Here is an 18,768-nt window from a genome sequence, read left to right on the forward strand (position 1 = left end):
GTGAACCCCCGGATCGTATGTATGAAGCTCTATTTTCCTATGTCTGTGATCGCAATCTACTACCATCCATGATTACATGTGTAGCATTACCTAAATGGGTGGATATTCAGTATTCACAGGTACAATGACTCAATGCTTTAAAAACGGTGTCTCTGAAGCTGAGCCAGGTGTGTGCACTTGTAGTCCCAGCACTCGGAGGCTGAGGCAAGAGGTTCGTGACTTCCAGGTCTTTTTTTTTTCCCCAGTACTTCTTGCCAAATTGGTCTACACATTCAAGGAACTTTTAATTAAACCCAAATGTGGTATTATAAATAAAACTTGAAAAGCAAACTAAAAGATTAACTGAAACACCATGCAAAGAAGAGCAGTGCTCTCTGAATAATAAAACCATACTATAAATGGAGAATCTGACGACTGTATGGACAAAGCAATAAGCGAAAACCAGGGGATAAATAAAAAGGCTGAAGAAACAGACTGTACGTGTGTAGATATTGTGATACTATAAAGAGGACAGTACAAAACAGTCTGTGAAACAAGAAATTGAATATGCACTTCAAATCAATTACATACTTGTAATCACTAACAAAAATCTATAACTTTCTAATATTAGAATGTATTAATAGAAAATATGAATGGATATTATAAACTGATATTAAAAATTCTTCCTAGTCTGGCATCAGTGGCTCACACCTGTAATTCTAGCTACTCTCAAGGCTGAGATCTGAAGTTTATGGTTCAAAGCCAGCCCAGGCAGGAAAGTCCATGAGACTCTTATCTCCAAAGTAACTGCCAAAAAGCTGGAGATAAAGCTGTGACTCAAGTGGTAGAATGCTAGCCTTGAATGAAAAAGCTCAGGGATATATATATATATATATATATATATATATATATATATATCATATATAATGCATACAACATGCATCTGTACAGATACATATTTCATACTTTACTATTTTCAGTTGAATGAGCAAAAGTTAAAAAGTCTAGCCTTGATTTGAAAATATAAGCACTGTAACTCTTTTTTTTTTTTTTTTTTTTTGGCCAGTCCTGGGCCTTGGACTCAGGGCCTGAGCACTGTCCCTGGCTTCTTCCCGCTCAAGGCTAGCACTCTGCCACTTGAGCCACAGCGCCGCTTCTGGCCGTTTTCTGTATATGTGGTGCTGGGGAATCGAACCTAGGGCCTCGTGTATCCGAGGCAGGCACTCTTGCCACTAGGCTATATCCCCAGCCCAGCACTGTAACTCTTGATGAGAGTATATTGATACTGACAGCTTCTTTTTTTCTAGCTTTTATTTTCTTTGTACTTTTACAGAGCTATAGTGGACAAATGTATATCATTTTTAAAGTATACAGAACCATAAATACATATGGATGGTTGCGTGTACATGTGTGATGAGATAATTACCACAATCAATTTAATCCAAACACATAATTGTTTTGTGATGGCCACACATAGACACATTTTAAGTATGTTTTTTAGTGCTGTTAACTACAGTCAAGAGCTATATGTACATCCATTTCCCTAAACACATTCGACTTACAACTGAGGCTGAAAGAAAACTTTCTGTGTATCTCAACATTTAGAGTATATCTGCTACGGTCTAAATAAGATGATGTCATCAAAACTACCTTAAAAGAAGTAATAGCACTAGTGCATACTGTGATACATATAAGAAAGTTTTCTGTCATATTCTTGTAATAGTGACACATTAAAATTTTAATTTCTATCAGTTGAAGAATAACTGACAAGACTATATTGATCATTATAATTGGTATTTATAACACAGAAAACTGTGTCATTAAAAAACAATAATGAGACAGATCTGTATGAACTAATGAAGAAGGCTTATGTGGGGGGGAAAAATCAAACTATAAATGACTGTGTGTAATGTTTGTATTTAAAATAAAACCCTCTAGGCATCGGTGGCTCACAACTATAAGCCGAGCTACTCAGGAGGCTGAGATCTGAAGAGCATGGTTCGAAGCCAGCACCAGCAAGAAAGTTTGTGAGGCTCCTATCTCCAATAAACTACCCAGAAAAGTTGGAAATAGAACAGTGGCTTGAGTGGTAGATCACTGGCCTTCAGTAAGAGCTCAAAGACAGTGCGCAGGCCCAGAGTTCAAGCCCTAAGACCAGCAAAAATGAATAAAACCTAGAGTATGTGTAGTGTATCTATACAGCTATATTAGTACATTGAAATATATACTCAGATATTGTGGCACATATTTATAACATCAGATTGTAGAGGTAGATGTAGGGGAATCATGAGTCTGAGGTATACCAGGGCTGCAAAACTGTGCTTTGTTGGAAGCTAGTGAAGAATCTCTAGAGTTCTGGACATCTGAAACCCTCAGTGTAGAAAGAAAATAGGCTGCGATTAACACCTGTGTTGGTTTTTTTTTTTTAATAGCTTATACTACAGGAAGAAATGTCTAGGAAGATGCTTAAAAGGATGTTTAAATTCAGTATAAAGCAACCACAATTTTAATTGTATACTAAATGAAAAATATTTCTCTCGTTGTCTAAATAAAAGAAAGGCTATAATACATGCTGTCTGCTTGTCTTAGGACTCCATTATTAACCTTTAAGGATCTTCCTGGGGTAAAGGCCTGTTTCTCCGGCAAGTGCCTCTGGTGAGTAGAACTTAAGCTTCTCAAATTTTAACTCCTACCTTGGATCATATTGAAAACTTCAATCTCCGATAGAATAAGACCCTGAGAAGTAGCTCACACCCAAGAATCTTAGGGCTTTTTATTTCAGTGACAAAAGAATAATTATTTTTGGAAGTCACAAAAATGAAAAGCTACCTTCATCTCCAACGCACAAAGACACATGTGTTGGTTGCTTTTTTTTTTTTTTTTTTTAATGCTCAATGTGCAACTTGATTACTCAACAGCAACTCATCACAAACCCAAGCAACGATTTGGGCTGCTGTTTCCATGGAGACGACTTTATGTGGTTCATCTCTTCGGGGAATTTAACCAAATCCCCGGCAGCAGGGGAAAAAATCATCAGCAGAAATCTGTAACATATGGCAGCTGCCAACAAATCAGTGAGGGGGGAAAAATCATTTCATTTTCCCTCCCTCTCTGTCTAGGGAAATACCTTCACTCCCAGCTGTCTGAAGACACACATCCAGAATTTGCTGGTCACTCTACATGTAACTCACACCTAAGTAAGACCAGGTTTCCTCATTCTTAGACTGAGCGAGACTGGTCCTTAGCCAGCTCTCAGCCCAGTCCGCAGAACCATGTGTAGACACAGGCAAAACCTGCAGGCTTATGTATCCTAAAGGATAATTCTCAGCCTGCAGGGTTTTCTCTCAGGACAGAATGTAAATGGAACTTCAGTATTTCTGAGGCTTTTGAGGCTTTGCCGGTCATGTAAGGTGTGGGTGTATCTTTGTGCCCATGGGAAACCTTTTTACCTCTGTTTCTAGTCCAATTATAAGAGTTCTTAATGGGGAAATAATGGGTGTCATGCTTTTATTATTTTATTGAGTTCAAATAATCCTATGTCTAGGAGAGACTGTCTAAGCAGTAAGCTAGAAGTCCTCTAGATCAAGGTGCCTGAATTCTCTCTTGGGCACATCTTTTCATGAGCAAACACTGGGATCCACCCGCGTTTGTTGAAAACAGTCATTTCCACATGAGCAAACAACTCCAGGAATGCGCAGACTTTCCAAGGAGCTCACTCTACTTGAGAAGCTCAGAATGTTTCTTAGCATTTCTTAAGCGGAACCTGAACCAGAATCTCCATTCAGTTCCCCAATCCCAAGGAAACACAGCTGACTCCACTGCTCTGCACCAAAGCACCTCACAAACACAACACCTCCCCAAATCTACTCTTACTCTGTCCAGTCCCTCCTCACAATCCAATTTCCATTCCTCCATATTCTTCAGTGACGTTGTCTCCTTTCGCTTTCCATCCCACTCCACCACTATCCCCTTCTAGAAAAAGATTGCTTTGTCCATGACTTCCTCCGCTGAAGTTATTACAGCAATGTAGCATAGCCACTTCCTACCAATAGCACAGCAAGAAAACACCACCCACGTTCATTATTCTCTCACTGATCAGTACCTTACACAGATAAGCTTATTTTACCCTCAGATGCACAAGGCTCGGCATTCAGAAAAGGTACGGCCGAATATTAAAATAAGATCAAGAATAATTACATATTTTTAAATTCCCATTATTAATTTCTACATACCCTTACTCCGTTTTTTTTGTTGTTGTTGTTAAGACTTAGAATGTCTTCCAAAAATATAAGCCGTGCTTTCTTTTGGGTTTTGTTGTTTGGTTGGTTGGTTGGTTTTCTGCCTTTGTGTGTGTGGGGATGGTACCCAGGGTTTTGCCCATGGTAGATGAGCACGGCCTATCTCCCTATCTCCCCATCTCTCTCCTTCATGCCTCTAGGGCTGGGTGTGCAGTGTACCATCCATGTGATCTGTTCGCCTTCCCACTGATCACACAGGCACTCTCAGGAGCCAACCGCCAGGACAGACACCATCAGGGCATCTAGGAGGGTGGCTGTTCTCAACGTATTTAGAACCATCCAAGGAAAATTATGAATCTTAGACTACAGATTTAATCACCACATGTCCCAGAGAAAAGGACATGAAGGCAGAAAAATAGTCTTTTTCTTGAATTGGTGGGGAAGTATCGTCAATGATCAAATGTCTCATGGTCCTACAGCTTCTGATCAGTCACACTTACAAGCAGGCCAATTATTGACCTGGCCTGTATATTTGTCCCTGGGGCAAATTCTACAAAAGCAACCCATGCCCAATCCCAATGGCTGTTTCACTATTAAATCACCACTGATGAGTTTAAACATTCTGGATAGAGACTTACATAATAAATCTACCATAACAAATCTTGTCTACAGACAAGTAGATAAGTTTTTTGTTTACCTCTATCCATCATCCTTGATCCTGTAGATTTGTCCGGAACGGTCAGATGATCTTGATTGCTACTCAATGAAGATGTGTCATCACTAGACAAAGAGTTCAAAAACCCACTTTCTGAGATAATCGAGCTGTTGTCCGGGGCCTTGTGACTGTGTGCCTCGGTGGGTGCCGGTGCATGGACCTGCACAGCAAAGGTCAAGGGTTGCCCCACATCTTCGGCCGCGGGTGAGCTGTTAACTATGTCAAGCCAGGACTGTCTTTCTTTAGATGCCGAGGAAGAAAAGCTGCTGGGTGTCTTCATTTTACTCTCCAAAGAGGAACAACAAGATGTCTCACCCAGTTTGAGTGAGGACGAAGATGCTTGCCGCGCAGCCTGTTTTCCACAAACAAAACGAAACAAGGGATAAAGGAAAACTGTGACTAAACCATCGTTCTCCTCTTCTCCCTTCTAACAAAAGCCCCACAGTGTCGCTTCAAAATGAGATCAGGAATAAAAGTGTACAAGGATGGATCTGTAATCTTTATTTCTGTACGACAACTTTTGGTGTCATTCTCTCAAGCTGATATGTCTAACTTGAATTCACCATTCTAAGTTCTGAAAAATCCCCACATCACAGTTTATCATAGTCTTCAGTCCTCTCCAAAAATTTTAAAGGCTTCATTGAGGTATTCTTTAGAATATTAAAATGTGCCTTCAGCAAACAAAATAAAGTATAATATGTCAATGAATTCATACTGATGGAGCAAAAACATTTTTTTAAAGGGACAGGAAGAAAGAAAGGAAGGAAGGAAGAAAGAAAGGAAGGAAGGAAGGATGGGAGGGAAGGAGGGAGGGAGGAATGGAGGGGGGAAGGGAAAGAGAAAAAGAGAGATCAAGAGAGAGAGAAAGAGAGAAAGGGGCTGAAGTGTGGCTCACTGGTAGAACATTTCTCTACTGTGCAAGTGGACCCCGGGTTTGACTCCTAGCACTATGAGAAAATGAGTAAATAAAAAGTGAAAGAGAGAAAGCCAAAGCTGGAGCCAGACAGAAAACAAAATCGTATTAAGTGAGTGGAGATCCACGAGGGGAACAAAGCACCCACATATTAAAGTCTGAATACTATTGACCTATTTCTCAGCACTGGCCAGGGTCACCTCATCATACGGAACCCAGGCAGGTGTCAATCTGATCGATCACCTAATAATACCCAAACCAGGTGAGATGTCAACCTAATTGTCTCTTTGATCATTTTAAAACATGAACCAAAATCTCACTACAAAAATACCTTTATAGCCTCTTAATTCATTAGAGGGAAAACCAAGAGCTGCAGCACTGTCAATGAGGAACAGTTACAATGTGGGGCCCCGACTGCAGTTGCTAACACACTGTACAGGTGGGAGGCCATTCCTGGCAATATGGTGAACAGAGAAAGCATCAAATACCCAGTCACCAGCAACTCTCTTGGAACACACTTCATTTACTATGAGATTTTTACCCTTGCTTTTTTTTTTTTAATGCCAGTCCTGGGGCTCAAACTCAGAGCCTGGGTGCTATCCCTGAGCCTCTTTGTGCTCAAGGCTAGCTCTCTGCCACTTGAACCATAGAGCCCCCCCCCCAGCTTTTTTCTAAGTAGTTTATTGGACATAAGACTCTCACAGACTTTTCTGCTTGGACTGGCTTCGAACCGTGACCTTCAGATCTCAACCTCCTGAGTAGCTAGGATTATAGGTGTAAACCACCAGTGCCTAGCTCCTTGCTACATTTTGACTCTGAAATAGATGCAGAAGAAGAAAGAAGAAGAAGAAGAAGAGGAAGAAGAAGGTGGTACCATACATAATTTTGCCTTTAGGAAGTTTCCTGTGTTAATAGCCAAAGAAAGATAGCCATTCTCATGAGCCACATAGAGTTTGAGACTAGCCTGATTTCATAGCAATAAATAACAACAAGAAGAAGATAGGAATTCTATGCTGTTCTTCCTTTTTTGATTTTATTTGGCCAATAAAGTTAAGTATCTGGACTCCACTACACTCTGATCTCCCCCAATCCCCTGTGGCAGAAGGCAAAGAGCTCTGTACTTCCGTCTCCTGAGAGCATCATCATCCATTATCATCCAGCCGCCGGGAGCTCCTATCCACCCCAAGCATGCAAGGCTCTAAGGGAGGGGCAGAATGGCCATGAAAGAGAGACCAACGTGCAAACTGGGGTCAACTTCTAACATCTACGAGCCATTGCAAGTAACTCAGAACCATCAACTTTACTATGAATTACTGTGGTCCTATGAATTTGGTAGGCTTTAAAGCTCTGACTTGTATTGGGGTGGGGGGTGTCAATCAGTAGAGGTGTTCATGGCCTTCTATCACAACAGGTGGAATATCATTTTATTTGTCAACTTCTATTGTGATTGCTGATTGACTGTCAGGCTTCTTTTTTTAATGAGTTTCTTGAGAAAAAGCTGGTTTTAGTCATTTTTACACTTCCATTTTTTGCATCTGTGCCTGACACAGTTGGTAATGAATGGCAGCCAGCAAAGAGTGAAATAGAAAGCTAGTTATAGGAACAAAAGCTCCTCAGAGTAGTTAAATATCTTCTTGAAGAGCTCTCTGTGGTCATCCATAAAACAGTTAAATGTGAGATTTCCTAATTCCAGGATCAACTAGATGATTGGGCACCAAACACAGTCCAAACAGACCCACAAAATTTTCCCACCATCTTCAAGAGAATGATTCTCATTTAATTAGAGAATTAATAATTTTATGTGGTTTGGTTCATTTCAAAATGTTTGGGTTTGAAATACTTTATTTTTAGTGCCCTCCCCCAAAAAAACTCTAGACACCTTAAAAGATCTTGGTTTTAATCCAGAGATTTCATGATGAAATGAAAGATTTAAACGTGATTTTCCCATTCTCTCTACAAGAGATTTTTGTTTATTGAAGAAGCTTAATTCAAATGGTATTTAGTTCTTAACATCCTTTTCTTTGCATTGTTTCAAATCACAAGTTTAAAATAACACCAAAAGCCTGTAATTAGGAAGAAGTAATTCAGTAGATAAATCCTAAACATTCATCAAAGAACACCAAAAAAAAAAAGAAAATAGAGGAATAATTTAGAGATAGAGAAATAAGTTAGAACTAGTTATCATAAGAACAAATGAGAAGAAAAGGAAGGAATATACACATACTTTCTTTTCACTGGTCTTAATAATAGCAAACCAGTCCATTGCCACTCAGCGGAAATGTGCCCATATTCCTCCCCTAAGCTATTTTCCCAAGGCCTTGGTAGCAGATTCCTTCCTCTGACTTTCCCCTTGGCCTTGGGCAATGCACTGACAGCAGAGCCATCGATCACACGAGGCTTTTGAATTCAAGTGACACTGGAGATGCCGCTGTACCTCCTAGTCCTGCTCTAATGGCTTCCTGCCTCCTTCGTTGTGTGTCCCCTTGGCCCAGACACCCTCCAATCAACACCAAGAACACATCTAAAGTATGAAACAGATGGCAATCTTCTTCTGCTTAAAATTCGCGAGTAAGTGCCTGTCACAAGGACACAAACACCCACTGTCTCCATTAGCACTGAGAATGTCTGGCTGGGGCACTATCCAACTCTGGAAATACAATGTCCCCATCAGCCCATCCTCTATCCTGCTCAGCCACCTTGGCCTTCATTCTGCCCCCAAAGTGCCTATGATTCCTTCTCCATAGGCCTTCCTCATGGTTTCTCTTAGCTGTCACCTTGCCCACTTTTGCCTCAAATCAAATGGTCTTCCTTAACAGAAATGAACAGAGACGTATCCTTTCCACTGGAGTCCCCAGCCACTGCCCAGAACATTTTTCTGACCCTCACGTCACTTCTCAGTATTGGAAACCACGTGTTTGAATGATCAATTTATGGTCCCTCTTCTTCAACCCAGAACCTAAGGAAGGGGACACGCTAGCTCATCTTAGCATTCCCATATCCTCAACAGCACCTGCTACCCAACAGCACAAAATATGCATCAGCTGCCTGGTCAACAGGTTTATCAACAGGAGCTTATTATGGAACCTAAGAGAACATTCTTTGGTTTGGTTTGGTTCTGTTATGAGATAGATTTCACTAGGTAGCTCAGGCTAGTACCCAACTGAAGATCTTTCTGCCTCAGCCTCCGGAGAACTGGAATTACAACAATGTGACATCATGTCCAGCATAAAAGAATATTCTTAATAAAACTTAAGCAACAAGCAAATGTTACTTATAGCAGTAGGGTTTACTTCTTTGGAACTTGGCTTCCTCGTTTCTAAAACTAATCCAGGATTTGTTTGGGAGTAAAATGCCATCATCCTTTGTAAAGTTATATGAAAGCACTTTACAAGTATAAAGTACTATCTGTCTAATTCCCATGCAGAAATATTTATAGAGCTAGAAACTTGTGGAGAGTATGGCAAAGATCACTATAATCACCCACTCATCCATCTATCAATCCAGAAACTACAGAGTTGAGGGTGATTTCTGTACCCTATGCAAAAACTGTGAATATTCCTTTTATCTCTTCTCTTACACAGTTACTGATTTGGAGAAATTTCTACTGCTTTATATAGTATGGATTTTGAAGTATTAAGTGACCTTTGATACACAGTTACTCAAGATACATCATGTTAAAATTAAATCTGGATTTCTAAAGTTAATTATATCCTTTTCTGCTTTTAATCTTCAATTTCCTCTTCAGTTACTGGCTAGGGAGTCAGTTTGTAGGGTTTATTTTTTACTTATTGCTTCTTTCTTCTGCTTGAGCTGATATTTGGCATCATTTTTGGATATGCATGAATGATACTTCTGAAAAGTATAAAAGTGTGAACACTGCTATGACATTCTGCATGATGGCACAAAATCAACATACAAAACATGCTAAGCGAAACCAGGAAAAACAATCTCATTCATAATAGCCTCAAGATAATTTAAATGCCTAGAATGAAGATTAAAGAGAAAGACCTCTGCAATGCAAGTTATAAAACCTTGAAGAATGAAATTTAAAGATGCAAGAAAAGTAAACTACAGATCTGATGCAATCCCATCAAAATTCTCCTGTCATTCTTCATAGAAATAGAAAACTCTACCCTAAAATTCATAAGGAGGCAGAAAATACCACCAAAAGCCAAAGCAATCCAGAGCAAAAGAAGAGCAATACAGGAAACATCACAGTATTTTATTTCAATTTATACTAGACAGCCCATAGTCACAGAACAGTATGGTACTGGCAGAAAATCAGGAAAAATAGACCAGTGAAACACAAAACACAACAGAAGACCAGAAAGAAACCCATCCAGCTACACTCATCTGATTACTGACAAAGGTACCAAAACCATACTTGGAGAAAAGACAACTTCTCAAACAAATATTTTTGGAATAGCTAGGTATCTACATGCAGAAGACTGAAACTAGGAACCTATTTTTCTGCCTGTACAGCACACAGTTTTGAATGGATCCATTACCTCAATACTTTAATATAACCTGAAATTTGAAACTTGAACAGGAAAGCAGGAAGAGCACATGAAGTTATAAGCATAGGTCCAAGAACTAACAAATAGAGCCAGGTACCCACAGCTCCCACTTGTAATCCTAGCTCTCAAGAGGCGGAGATCTGAGGATCTCAGTTTGAAGCCAGATGAAGCAAGAAAGTCCATGAGACTCTTATCTCCAATTAGTGACCAAAAAGCTAGAAATGGAGTTGTGGTAGCTAACCATGAGCTAGTTCAAGGACAGCACCCAGGCCTTGAGTTCAAACCTCAGGATTGGTACACACACACACACACACACACACACACACACACACACACGAGGAAGAAGAGGTGGGGGAGATGGGGAGGAGAAGGAGATGGAGGAGGAGGGTGAGGGTGAGGAGAGGGGGAAAGGAGGAGGAGGAGGAGGAGAGGAGGAGGAGGAGGAGGAGGAGGAGGAGGAGGAGGAGGAGGAGGAGGAGGAGGAGGAGGAGGAAGAAGAGGAAGAAGAAGAAGAAGAAGAAGAAGAAGAAGAAGAAGAAGAAGAAGAAGAAGAAGAAGAAGAAGAAGAAGAAGAAGAAAGAAGATGAAGAAAGAAGAAAACAACAACTGGCAAATGGGATTACATTAAAGGAAAAAATGCTTGCACATTAAAGGAAATAACTCTCAAAATAAAGAGACAGGTCTGGGAATATGGCCTAGTGGTAGAGTATTTACCTAGCATACATGAAGCCCTGGGTTCAATTCCTCAGCACCACATATATAGAAAAAGCCAGAAATGGCGCTATGGCTCAAGTGACAGAGTGTTAGCCTTGAGCAAAAAGAAGCCAGGGGCAATGCTCAGGCCCTGAGTCCAAAGCCCAGGACTGGCAATAAATAAATAAATAAAGAGACAGCCTACAGAAGAGAAGATCTTTGCAACTATTCATTAGATGATGGGTTTGTATCCAGAATCATGTGCTGGGTAAAAGTTACTAAGAGTTATTTTTTAACTTCAGTTATCAAATAAAAAGACTGAATGTTATTTTAACCAAGTGGTTTAGATGTCTGTTTTTCAGCAAAAAGAGAAAACAAAAACAAAATCTGCCTACAAATATGTGAGCAGACAGAACATATTCTGTTGCTAAGGAATAATAAAAACTATTCAACACTTATTTGACTGTTTTCCAACATATTGCTTAAGAAAAATGCTAGCTTTAGTGGCATGTGAAAAATGATCAGCTGAGAAATGTTTAAACATTTGACTAATAACTCAGTTTTTTTTTCTGTTTTTTTGTTTTTTTTTTTTTTTTTTTTTGGCCAGTCCTGGGCCTTGGACTCAGGGCCTGAGCACTGTCCCTGGCTTCTTCCCACTCAAGGCTAGCACTCTGCCACTTGAGCCACAGCGCCGCTTCTGGCCGTTTTCTGTATATGTGGTGCTGGGGAATCGAACCCAGGGCCTCGTGTATCCAAGGCAGGCACTCTTGCCACTAGGCCATATCCCCAGCCCAATAACTCAGTTTAATGACTTAAACTCAAGGTCTTTTCTTTATTTTTCTTGAGTACTGGGGTTTTAATTCAGGGTCTCATGTTACTATCACTTGAGCCATGTCCCCAGTCCTTTATTGTTTGATATATTATTTAATAGGTTCCTATATATAAGCCCAGGGCTGACTTGGACAATGATCCTCTTATTTATACACCCTGTGTATAAGAAGCAGGTACCAACATAACCAGTTTAGTATTGACTAAGATGTGATCTGACAAGCTTCTTGCCCAGGCTGTCCTTGAATCATAATCTTGATCTCTACCTTTCAAGTAGCTAGGATTACAGGCAGGAATCATTGTGCCCAGCCAACCCATGGGTCTTATACATACCATCCCTTCTGCCTGTTTGTATTCAAACAAGTCTCCTTGAACTTTGGGTATCTGGATACGCAAGTGTGCTGGTACAATGGAATGAACAATTGCTATAAAGCCAGACCACTGAGATTCTTGCCTCAAGTGTTTGGTTTACTAAGTGTCTGACCATGCCATTCAACAGTACTGAACCTAGTTCCGCGATCATAAAGTGTAAACATAACATCTTCTTCTTGATGTTAAGATAGGAAACAGTTTTTTTGAACCAAAAATAAAAAGGCATTAACTCTAAGAGGTAGTTTTAACCTACTGGGGGGCGGGAAGGGTTGTTTGTTGCTGACCCCACAGATTAACTAAAAGCAGAAGAAAAGCTTTGCATACTCATTGTATAGGTGTTTCTATTCTAAGCCATTCTCTCAGTAGCCACTTTACAATGACCTTGGATTCAGGGAAGGACATTCTGATGCATAGTATTTTTATGAAAAGGGATGGAAATCACTTCTAAGGAACAATAGAGCTTTCTTAGGACAGGTTACCTAGCAGCCAGCCAGTAAGGACCTGCTTGTCCTGACCAGTGATAACTTAACTTCTCCAGAACTCTTCCAAAAATAAAGACAAAAATAATGATCCACCAGGACTATTTAATCACCATGACTACCTCTCTCCTTTTTCTTCTTACCACCAGTTCTTTGTCATAAAAGCTAAACCTTGTGTTTATAACACAAAGATGGCTAAAGGGGTACTGAAGTGCTGTCTCCCCCTGAAAGCCATGTAACAAATCTTCCTTCTTGGCTCTGCATCATGTGTTTCTATCTGTCGTTGAGAAGTGCGTGGCCAGACCTGCTATGTGGAACTTGTAGGTTTTGAACCTGGGGTCAAAAACTCTGCTTTCAGAACAACACATAAGCAATGGATAAATCTGACACATTAAAATCAAGAATACACGCTTACAAGGAGAAATCGTAAAATCATTTTTTTAAATAAAAAGAGAGTTTTGCTTGTATTTAGCTAACAGCTATATATTAGCCTAATGTATAGAATAATAAATTAAGAAATCTTATTAATCAGAAAAAAAGAGAAGAGAAAGAAGAGGCCTCAGATAGAAGTGTAAAAAAGGTTTAACAGACACTTAGTAGTAGTTAGTAAAAGGCAAATTAAGTAATATGCCTTCTCAAGGTTATTTGAAGATTAAATGATGACACCTTTAAAGCATTTGGGCAACTTCTAGGACATGATAAATATATATCCCATAAATATGGCTGAGATTATAGCTCAGAGGTAGCTGTATGTTCACAGTGTGTACTTGGCATGCACAGGACAAGTTCGATGATGCTACCAAAAAAATAAGTAGGTAAGTTAAGTAAAATCACTAACTCTAGGCCTGGCATGGTGGGGGTGTTATTCAGGAGGCTGAAGAAGGAGGATCCCTAGTTCAAGTCAGCCTGGACTCTATATAGAGAGCTCAGGCCAACCTAGAAAAACAAGAGCATCCAAATCCGCAATGTCAATGACAATTTTCTAACCCTTTGTGGAGCTGAGACAAAAACAAAATCAGAATAACCATGCTAACCTAAACCACTAAGGCTTAGAATGAAATTCAGACGTCTCCCTCGTGAATCAAAGGACATCATCCCATCTAGAACATTCATGAACTAGTCCCACTCTTGGCTCCCCATCTTTCTGACTTGTATTTATTTATTTCTTTGCCTGGTCCCCAAAAGAGCAACTTGGATTCATCTAAAACATAACTCAGCGTCATCTGAAACGCGATTAAATGAAGGCAGTTCCTGTCTGCTTGGAAGGAGCCACATCGCCCCAGGTGATCGCTGATCCACGCGACCCACGCATGTCCCGAACATACCACAGGCGACGACGTCTGGGAAGCGTAAGGGGGTGGGGGCGACTCCCCAGTCAGCTCAGCATCTTCCTGCTCGCTCTCGCTGTAGCATTCTACAGTCAAGGAGGAAAAAGGAAAGGCTTAGCATGGGAACACCATCAGTTATTCCAGAACACACCAGCCAAGGTTTTCCTCCCTCCAGCTCCTGCAATTTCCAACCCAGTTTCCAAGACACAAAGAGTCAGAGTTGTGCATTCTATTTTGTGTGTGAGTAGGTATTCTACTGTGCATTCCTGGCACCTAAATAGTAGTGAAGCACAGTGTTGCCAAGGAATTAAATAGCAGGAAGATAAAAGTAGCCCCACAGGGTTGATGACCCCAAACAAGATCCAACAAACTGGAAGAGGGCCTATTGGAGCTGAAGGGAAGTAATTCCTAAAGACTTGAGGCATGTGCTAAATAAAGGGTGAAGAAAATCAGTAGTAGTCGTGTTCAAACTACAATGAGCTGAGACACTGAGTCTGCACAATCCATGGTGTACAAAAAAGTCAGGAGTGCCAGACTGAGCCAGGTACCTGGGGGACCCGGAGGGCTAACAGAAGAGAAAGCAGAGAATTTGTCAATCCTGGAATAACATTTTTGGCTTGGCCCTCCCCTCCCTCAATCTATACCCAATGAGTAGTTATTTTATTGAGACGAGGACCAAAAAAGATGATTAGGAAACTAATTTCACACTATGGTATGACACCGCCTTGTTTTAAATCAACCTTTCACAGTTCAGTGTTCAGATTAAGTTGATACAATTTTCTTATTAGCAGGTGTTACTCAGTTCTTCGAATCCCCACGTCTCTTGTGGTCTGAGTTTATCCACAGTGGCTTCTGCTACGTGGCCCTAGTGCCTACAGCCTTGCTGTTCTCACACTTTAAGGAGTCATGGCGTCACTGGGCAGAAGGAGAATCCGGTAGCTTCTGAACACTGAAAGCCATGGCTTGCACTGAAGATACGGTGTGCGCCCCAAAGTGACCTTCTGATTCCTCCTACAACTTGAGGGAAATTCGTTTCAGCACACCAGGGTGGAAACATTGGAAACCATCAGAGAGGAAAAAGTGAGATGAAAATCGTCTGACTAGCTTATGACAAGGTCATCCCTATGAGTGTACGAATTCTGTAAGTAATCAGCCATTTGCAGTGGCATTTATTTGAGGTATCAGTGAAGCCCCCAGCTTCTCCTGTGTGGGTGAAATGCACACATCTCTGTAAGGGGGGGAGGGGCTGACAGGAGGCCCCAGTTCATGTTGATAAGTCTGTAGGAATATGTTGGTTTCTACAGTTCAAGTCATGTAAAATGCCAAACCCGGTTTCATCAGGATCAGACGATATCCGACTTTAAATTTTCCCCTTATTCCACCTTTTTAAAAAAAAATCATTCATGTTAAAATTTTCAGAAATATGAAATAATAAAACATACCTTCGTCCTTTGTAGTGGTTTCTTGGTGGATTACAGCTAGTCCAAGCTTATTTAGCCACCTAGGATTCAAATAGAAAGTGGATGTTTGACCACTGAGATCAGACCCCATGTCAGACTTGATCTTGAAATTAAGTCTTAATTCCCCTGCTAGTATAAATATTTCCACAAAGAGTATAAGCTTTTGGGACTCTGGCTTTATAGTACTTTGCTACCATATTTACTTGAGGTATGCTTTATAAGTGAGGAAGACCATTGTCCTATATAACTTAACTGGAAAGCTAAATCAAATATTCTATATATGTGAACAACCATCTTTTTTATGTGACCATGCGTCAGGAAGTTATTGAAGTCATCAAAATATTTATTATCAGGGGCTGGGAATATGGCCTAGTGGCAAGAGTGCTTGCCTCCTACACATGAAGCTCTAGGTTCAGCACCACATATATGGAAAATGGCCAGAAGGGGCGCTGTGGCTCAGGTGGCAGAGTGCTAGCCTTGAGCGGGAAGAAGCCAGGGACAGTGCTCAGGCCCTGAGTCCAAGGCCCAGGACTGGCCAAAAAAAAAAAAAAAAAAAAAAAAATATATATATATATATATATATAATCAGATTTAATCACTTGACCATTAAATATATATAGAGACATCATTCTTAATAATGTTAATATATTTCAGAGACCATCCATTTTTGTACCAGAAAGACTCTTGTATCAATCAGCAGAAGATCTAGAACTAGAGTTTAACAGATATTTCTAAACTGGGGAATCATTTCCAATTAAATACCGAAACCAAAAATAGAATTAGGTAAGCCTTAGGAAACGCAAACATGGCTTATAATTTCAAGCCACTGTAGTTTCTTCTCAACCTTTTAGTCAGAAACACATCTGAAAACAATTTTTTCAAAGATAGGAAACAAAATGTGTCATTCTCATAGATTTCTACTTATATAATCTTGTCCTGATAGAAAAATGTTGCTTTGAGGCAGTCAACATCTAGGTGAACTCTTTCCTACTTATTTCTAGGATTTTTTTTGTATTTTTAAATACTCCATATTGTGTATTCATTTTTTCCTTTGAAAAAACAGAGTATTCAATAATTGCCTGTCAGCAAATATAGACTTACCATTTATCAATTCATTTATACTTTTCATTTCCTCTAGTCATGTAATGCATCACAAGTTATTTATTTAGCAGGTTATATCCATACCATCCTAACATATCATTCATAAACATTCTACATTTCCAAATTTACAATTGTGAACCCTTTAGAAATTCTTACCCAAATTTCAGCTAACCATGGTTTTGCTGTGCTCATGGTTTTTGAGAGAACAAAATATAATAAATTTGCCCTTAAAAATAAAGCAGAAATTTCCACAAAAAAAAGATGAGTATGACATCTTTTAATAAGTTGCCTTCATCACCACAATAAACCTGAGTTCTCTAATTGCCAATTAAGACTAGACCAGTACCAGGGCTGAAATTGTGCCATAGGAAACAGAAAATGCTCGTCTCAACCCAATAGAATAGCAGGCAGAACAAAGGAACAACAGAAAAAAAAATCACAGTACTTTGGAGAATCCTTATCTAAACACAGGAAAAATTTCTGCCAATCAGTAGATTGGCAAAGATTGTTAGAGAATAAAAATATCATTGACTACTAAGGGGAAAATGGGAAGTAATGAACCTTCTCATCCAATTGCTGACTTCACCATAAAAAAAATCTACATAGCCAATTTTGAGCAAGGAATTGGATATTATTCAAAATTAAAATTCCATGCTCTTTGCTCAATAGCTATTCTACAAAAATACACAATTTTGGAAATGGTTAACTGTTAACAAGGATTACAACAGCAGAAAGAAAAGACAGGAGATAATATCCATCAGTTAGGAAATGGGTAATTACATTGTTACGTGGGTTCCATTAACACCGTATTATAAGAAAGCTAATAAAATGATGTGGAGAAATGTTTCAATGACTTGAGGACTTCTAACATACTGTTTATTTTAAGGAACAAATTTAGAGCAATAAGATTAGCCTGCTCTAATACACCGTACAATGATGCATATCTGCATGTAGAGAAGCATCGGCCAAGACCTACAACATACTCTCAGAAGTGGTTAGCCCCACAGGAGAAGTTGAGTTAGGTGGAAAGAGTTGGGGAAGTCTCTCACTTTTTCTTTTGTACTATCTCATTTCTAGAAGAATGTTTTATGTATTACTTAACTGAAAGAAACACTTAAAACTACATTTTAAAAATGTGACCAAGCAAAAGAATACATTTCATCAGTCCCCTTTAAGAACATACTAGCAGTGTTTAGCTTATATGTGGTGCCATACTTGTACGAGTTCCCATTTGAAAAACCATTTAAACGTGATTTAGGCAGTTTTAAAGCAAAGACAAAAAATATATAGTTTTGAATCAAGGGTACCAGCAGCTCAAAGATCCTTTCTTTTTTTTTTTGGCCAGTCCTGGGCCTTGAACTCAGGGCCTGAGCACTGTCCCTGGATTCCTTTTTGCTCAAGGCTAGCACTCTGCCACTTGAGCCACAGCGCCACTTCTGGCCATTTTCTGTATATGTGGTGCTGGGGAATTGAACCCAGGGCCTCATGTATACGAGGCAAGCTCTCTTGCCACTAGGCCATATCCCCAGCCCTCAAAGATCCTTTCTAGAGACATGAAAATATAGCAAAGTCAAAGAGTTTTGACAATTAAAAATCTTTTCTTAATTCTATTCTAACTCTATTGTTGACGTTATATTTAAAGTTCTAGGTGAATTTCCTTTGGCGTACGCCATGTGGCTACTGTATATGATTTTGGTACACTGGGTATTGTATATATGCCTACCTGATCTAGGGAAGAGAAAGAAAACAAAGGTGTATGATATCACAAGAAATGTACTCACTGCCTTATTATGTAACTGTACCCCTTTTGCACAATACCTTGTCAACAAAAATTAATTTAAAAAAATATATATATATATATCAGGCACTATACTTTAAAAAAAAAAAAGAAAAAAAATCTTTTCAATCCTTACCTCAAATCGAGACCCTTTTTCTTGCCACCACTAGTTTCTTGCTGGGATAAAGCACACCTGTTTAGACTTCCATTGGAAATTTTCTTTCTAGAATCTACCTCTTAGAGCATCATCTCACTTAAGAAAATTTCAAACCTTATGGCAATACATAAACTTCTATTTGTGGCTAAGTAGATAGATGCATACAAAGACATATTTACATGAAGGAAAATGGCAGATGTTTCCTGGGAGT

At 39.6% G+C, this 18,768-nt stretch overlaps 2 protein-coding genes across 7 annotated transcripts in view; one reads left to right on the forward strand and one right to left on the reverse strand.

Moving 5' to 3' along the window:
* Positions 1–18,768, forward strand: part of Oprm1 (opioid receptor mu 1) — a 125,988-nt gene that overhangs the window by 83,590 nt on the left and 23,630 nt on the right. The window lies entirely within an intron of this gene.
* Positions 1–18,768, reverse strand: part of Ipcef1 (interaction protein for cytohesin exchange factors 1) — a 115,129-nt gene that overhangs the window by 8,168 nt on the left and 88,193 nt on the right. For all 6 annotated transcript variants that reach the window (XM_048354325.1, XM_048354324.1, XM_048354328.1 and 3 more), the window contains 3 exons: positions 15,505–15,563; positions 14,060–14,148; positions 4,915–5,284 (listed from right to left, as the gene is read on the reverse strand). In XM_048354325.1, the coding sequence (XP_048210282.1) occupies positions 4,915–5,284; positions 14,060–14,148; positions 15,505–15,563 (518 nt within the window). The remainder of the gene's footprint in view (positions 1–4,914; positions 5,285–14,059; positions 14,149–15,504; positions 15,564–18,768) is intronic.

The sequence above is a fragment of the Perognathus longimembris genome, chromosome 9, assembly GCF_023159225.1.
Source record: "Perognathus longimembris pacificus isolate PPM17 chromosome 9, ASM2315922v1, whole genome shotgun sequence".
Classification (NCBI taxonomy): Eukaryota; Metazoa; Chordata; class Mammalia; order Rodentia; family Heteromyidae; genus Perognathus; species Perognathus longimembris.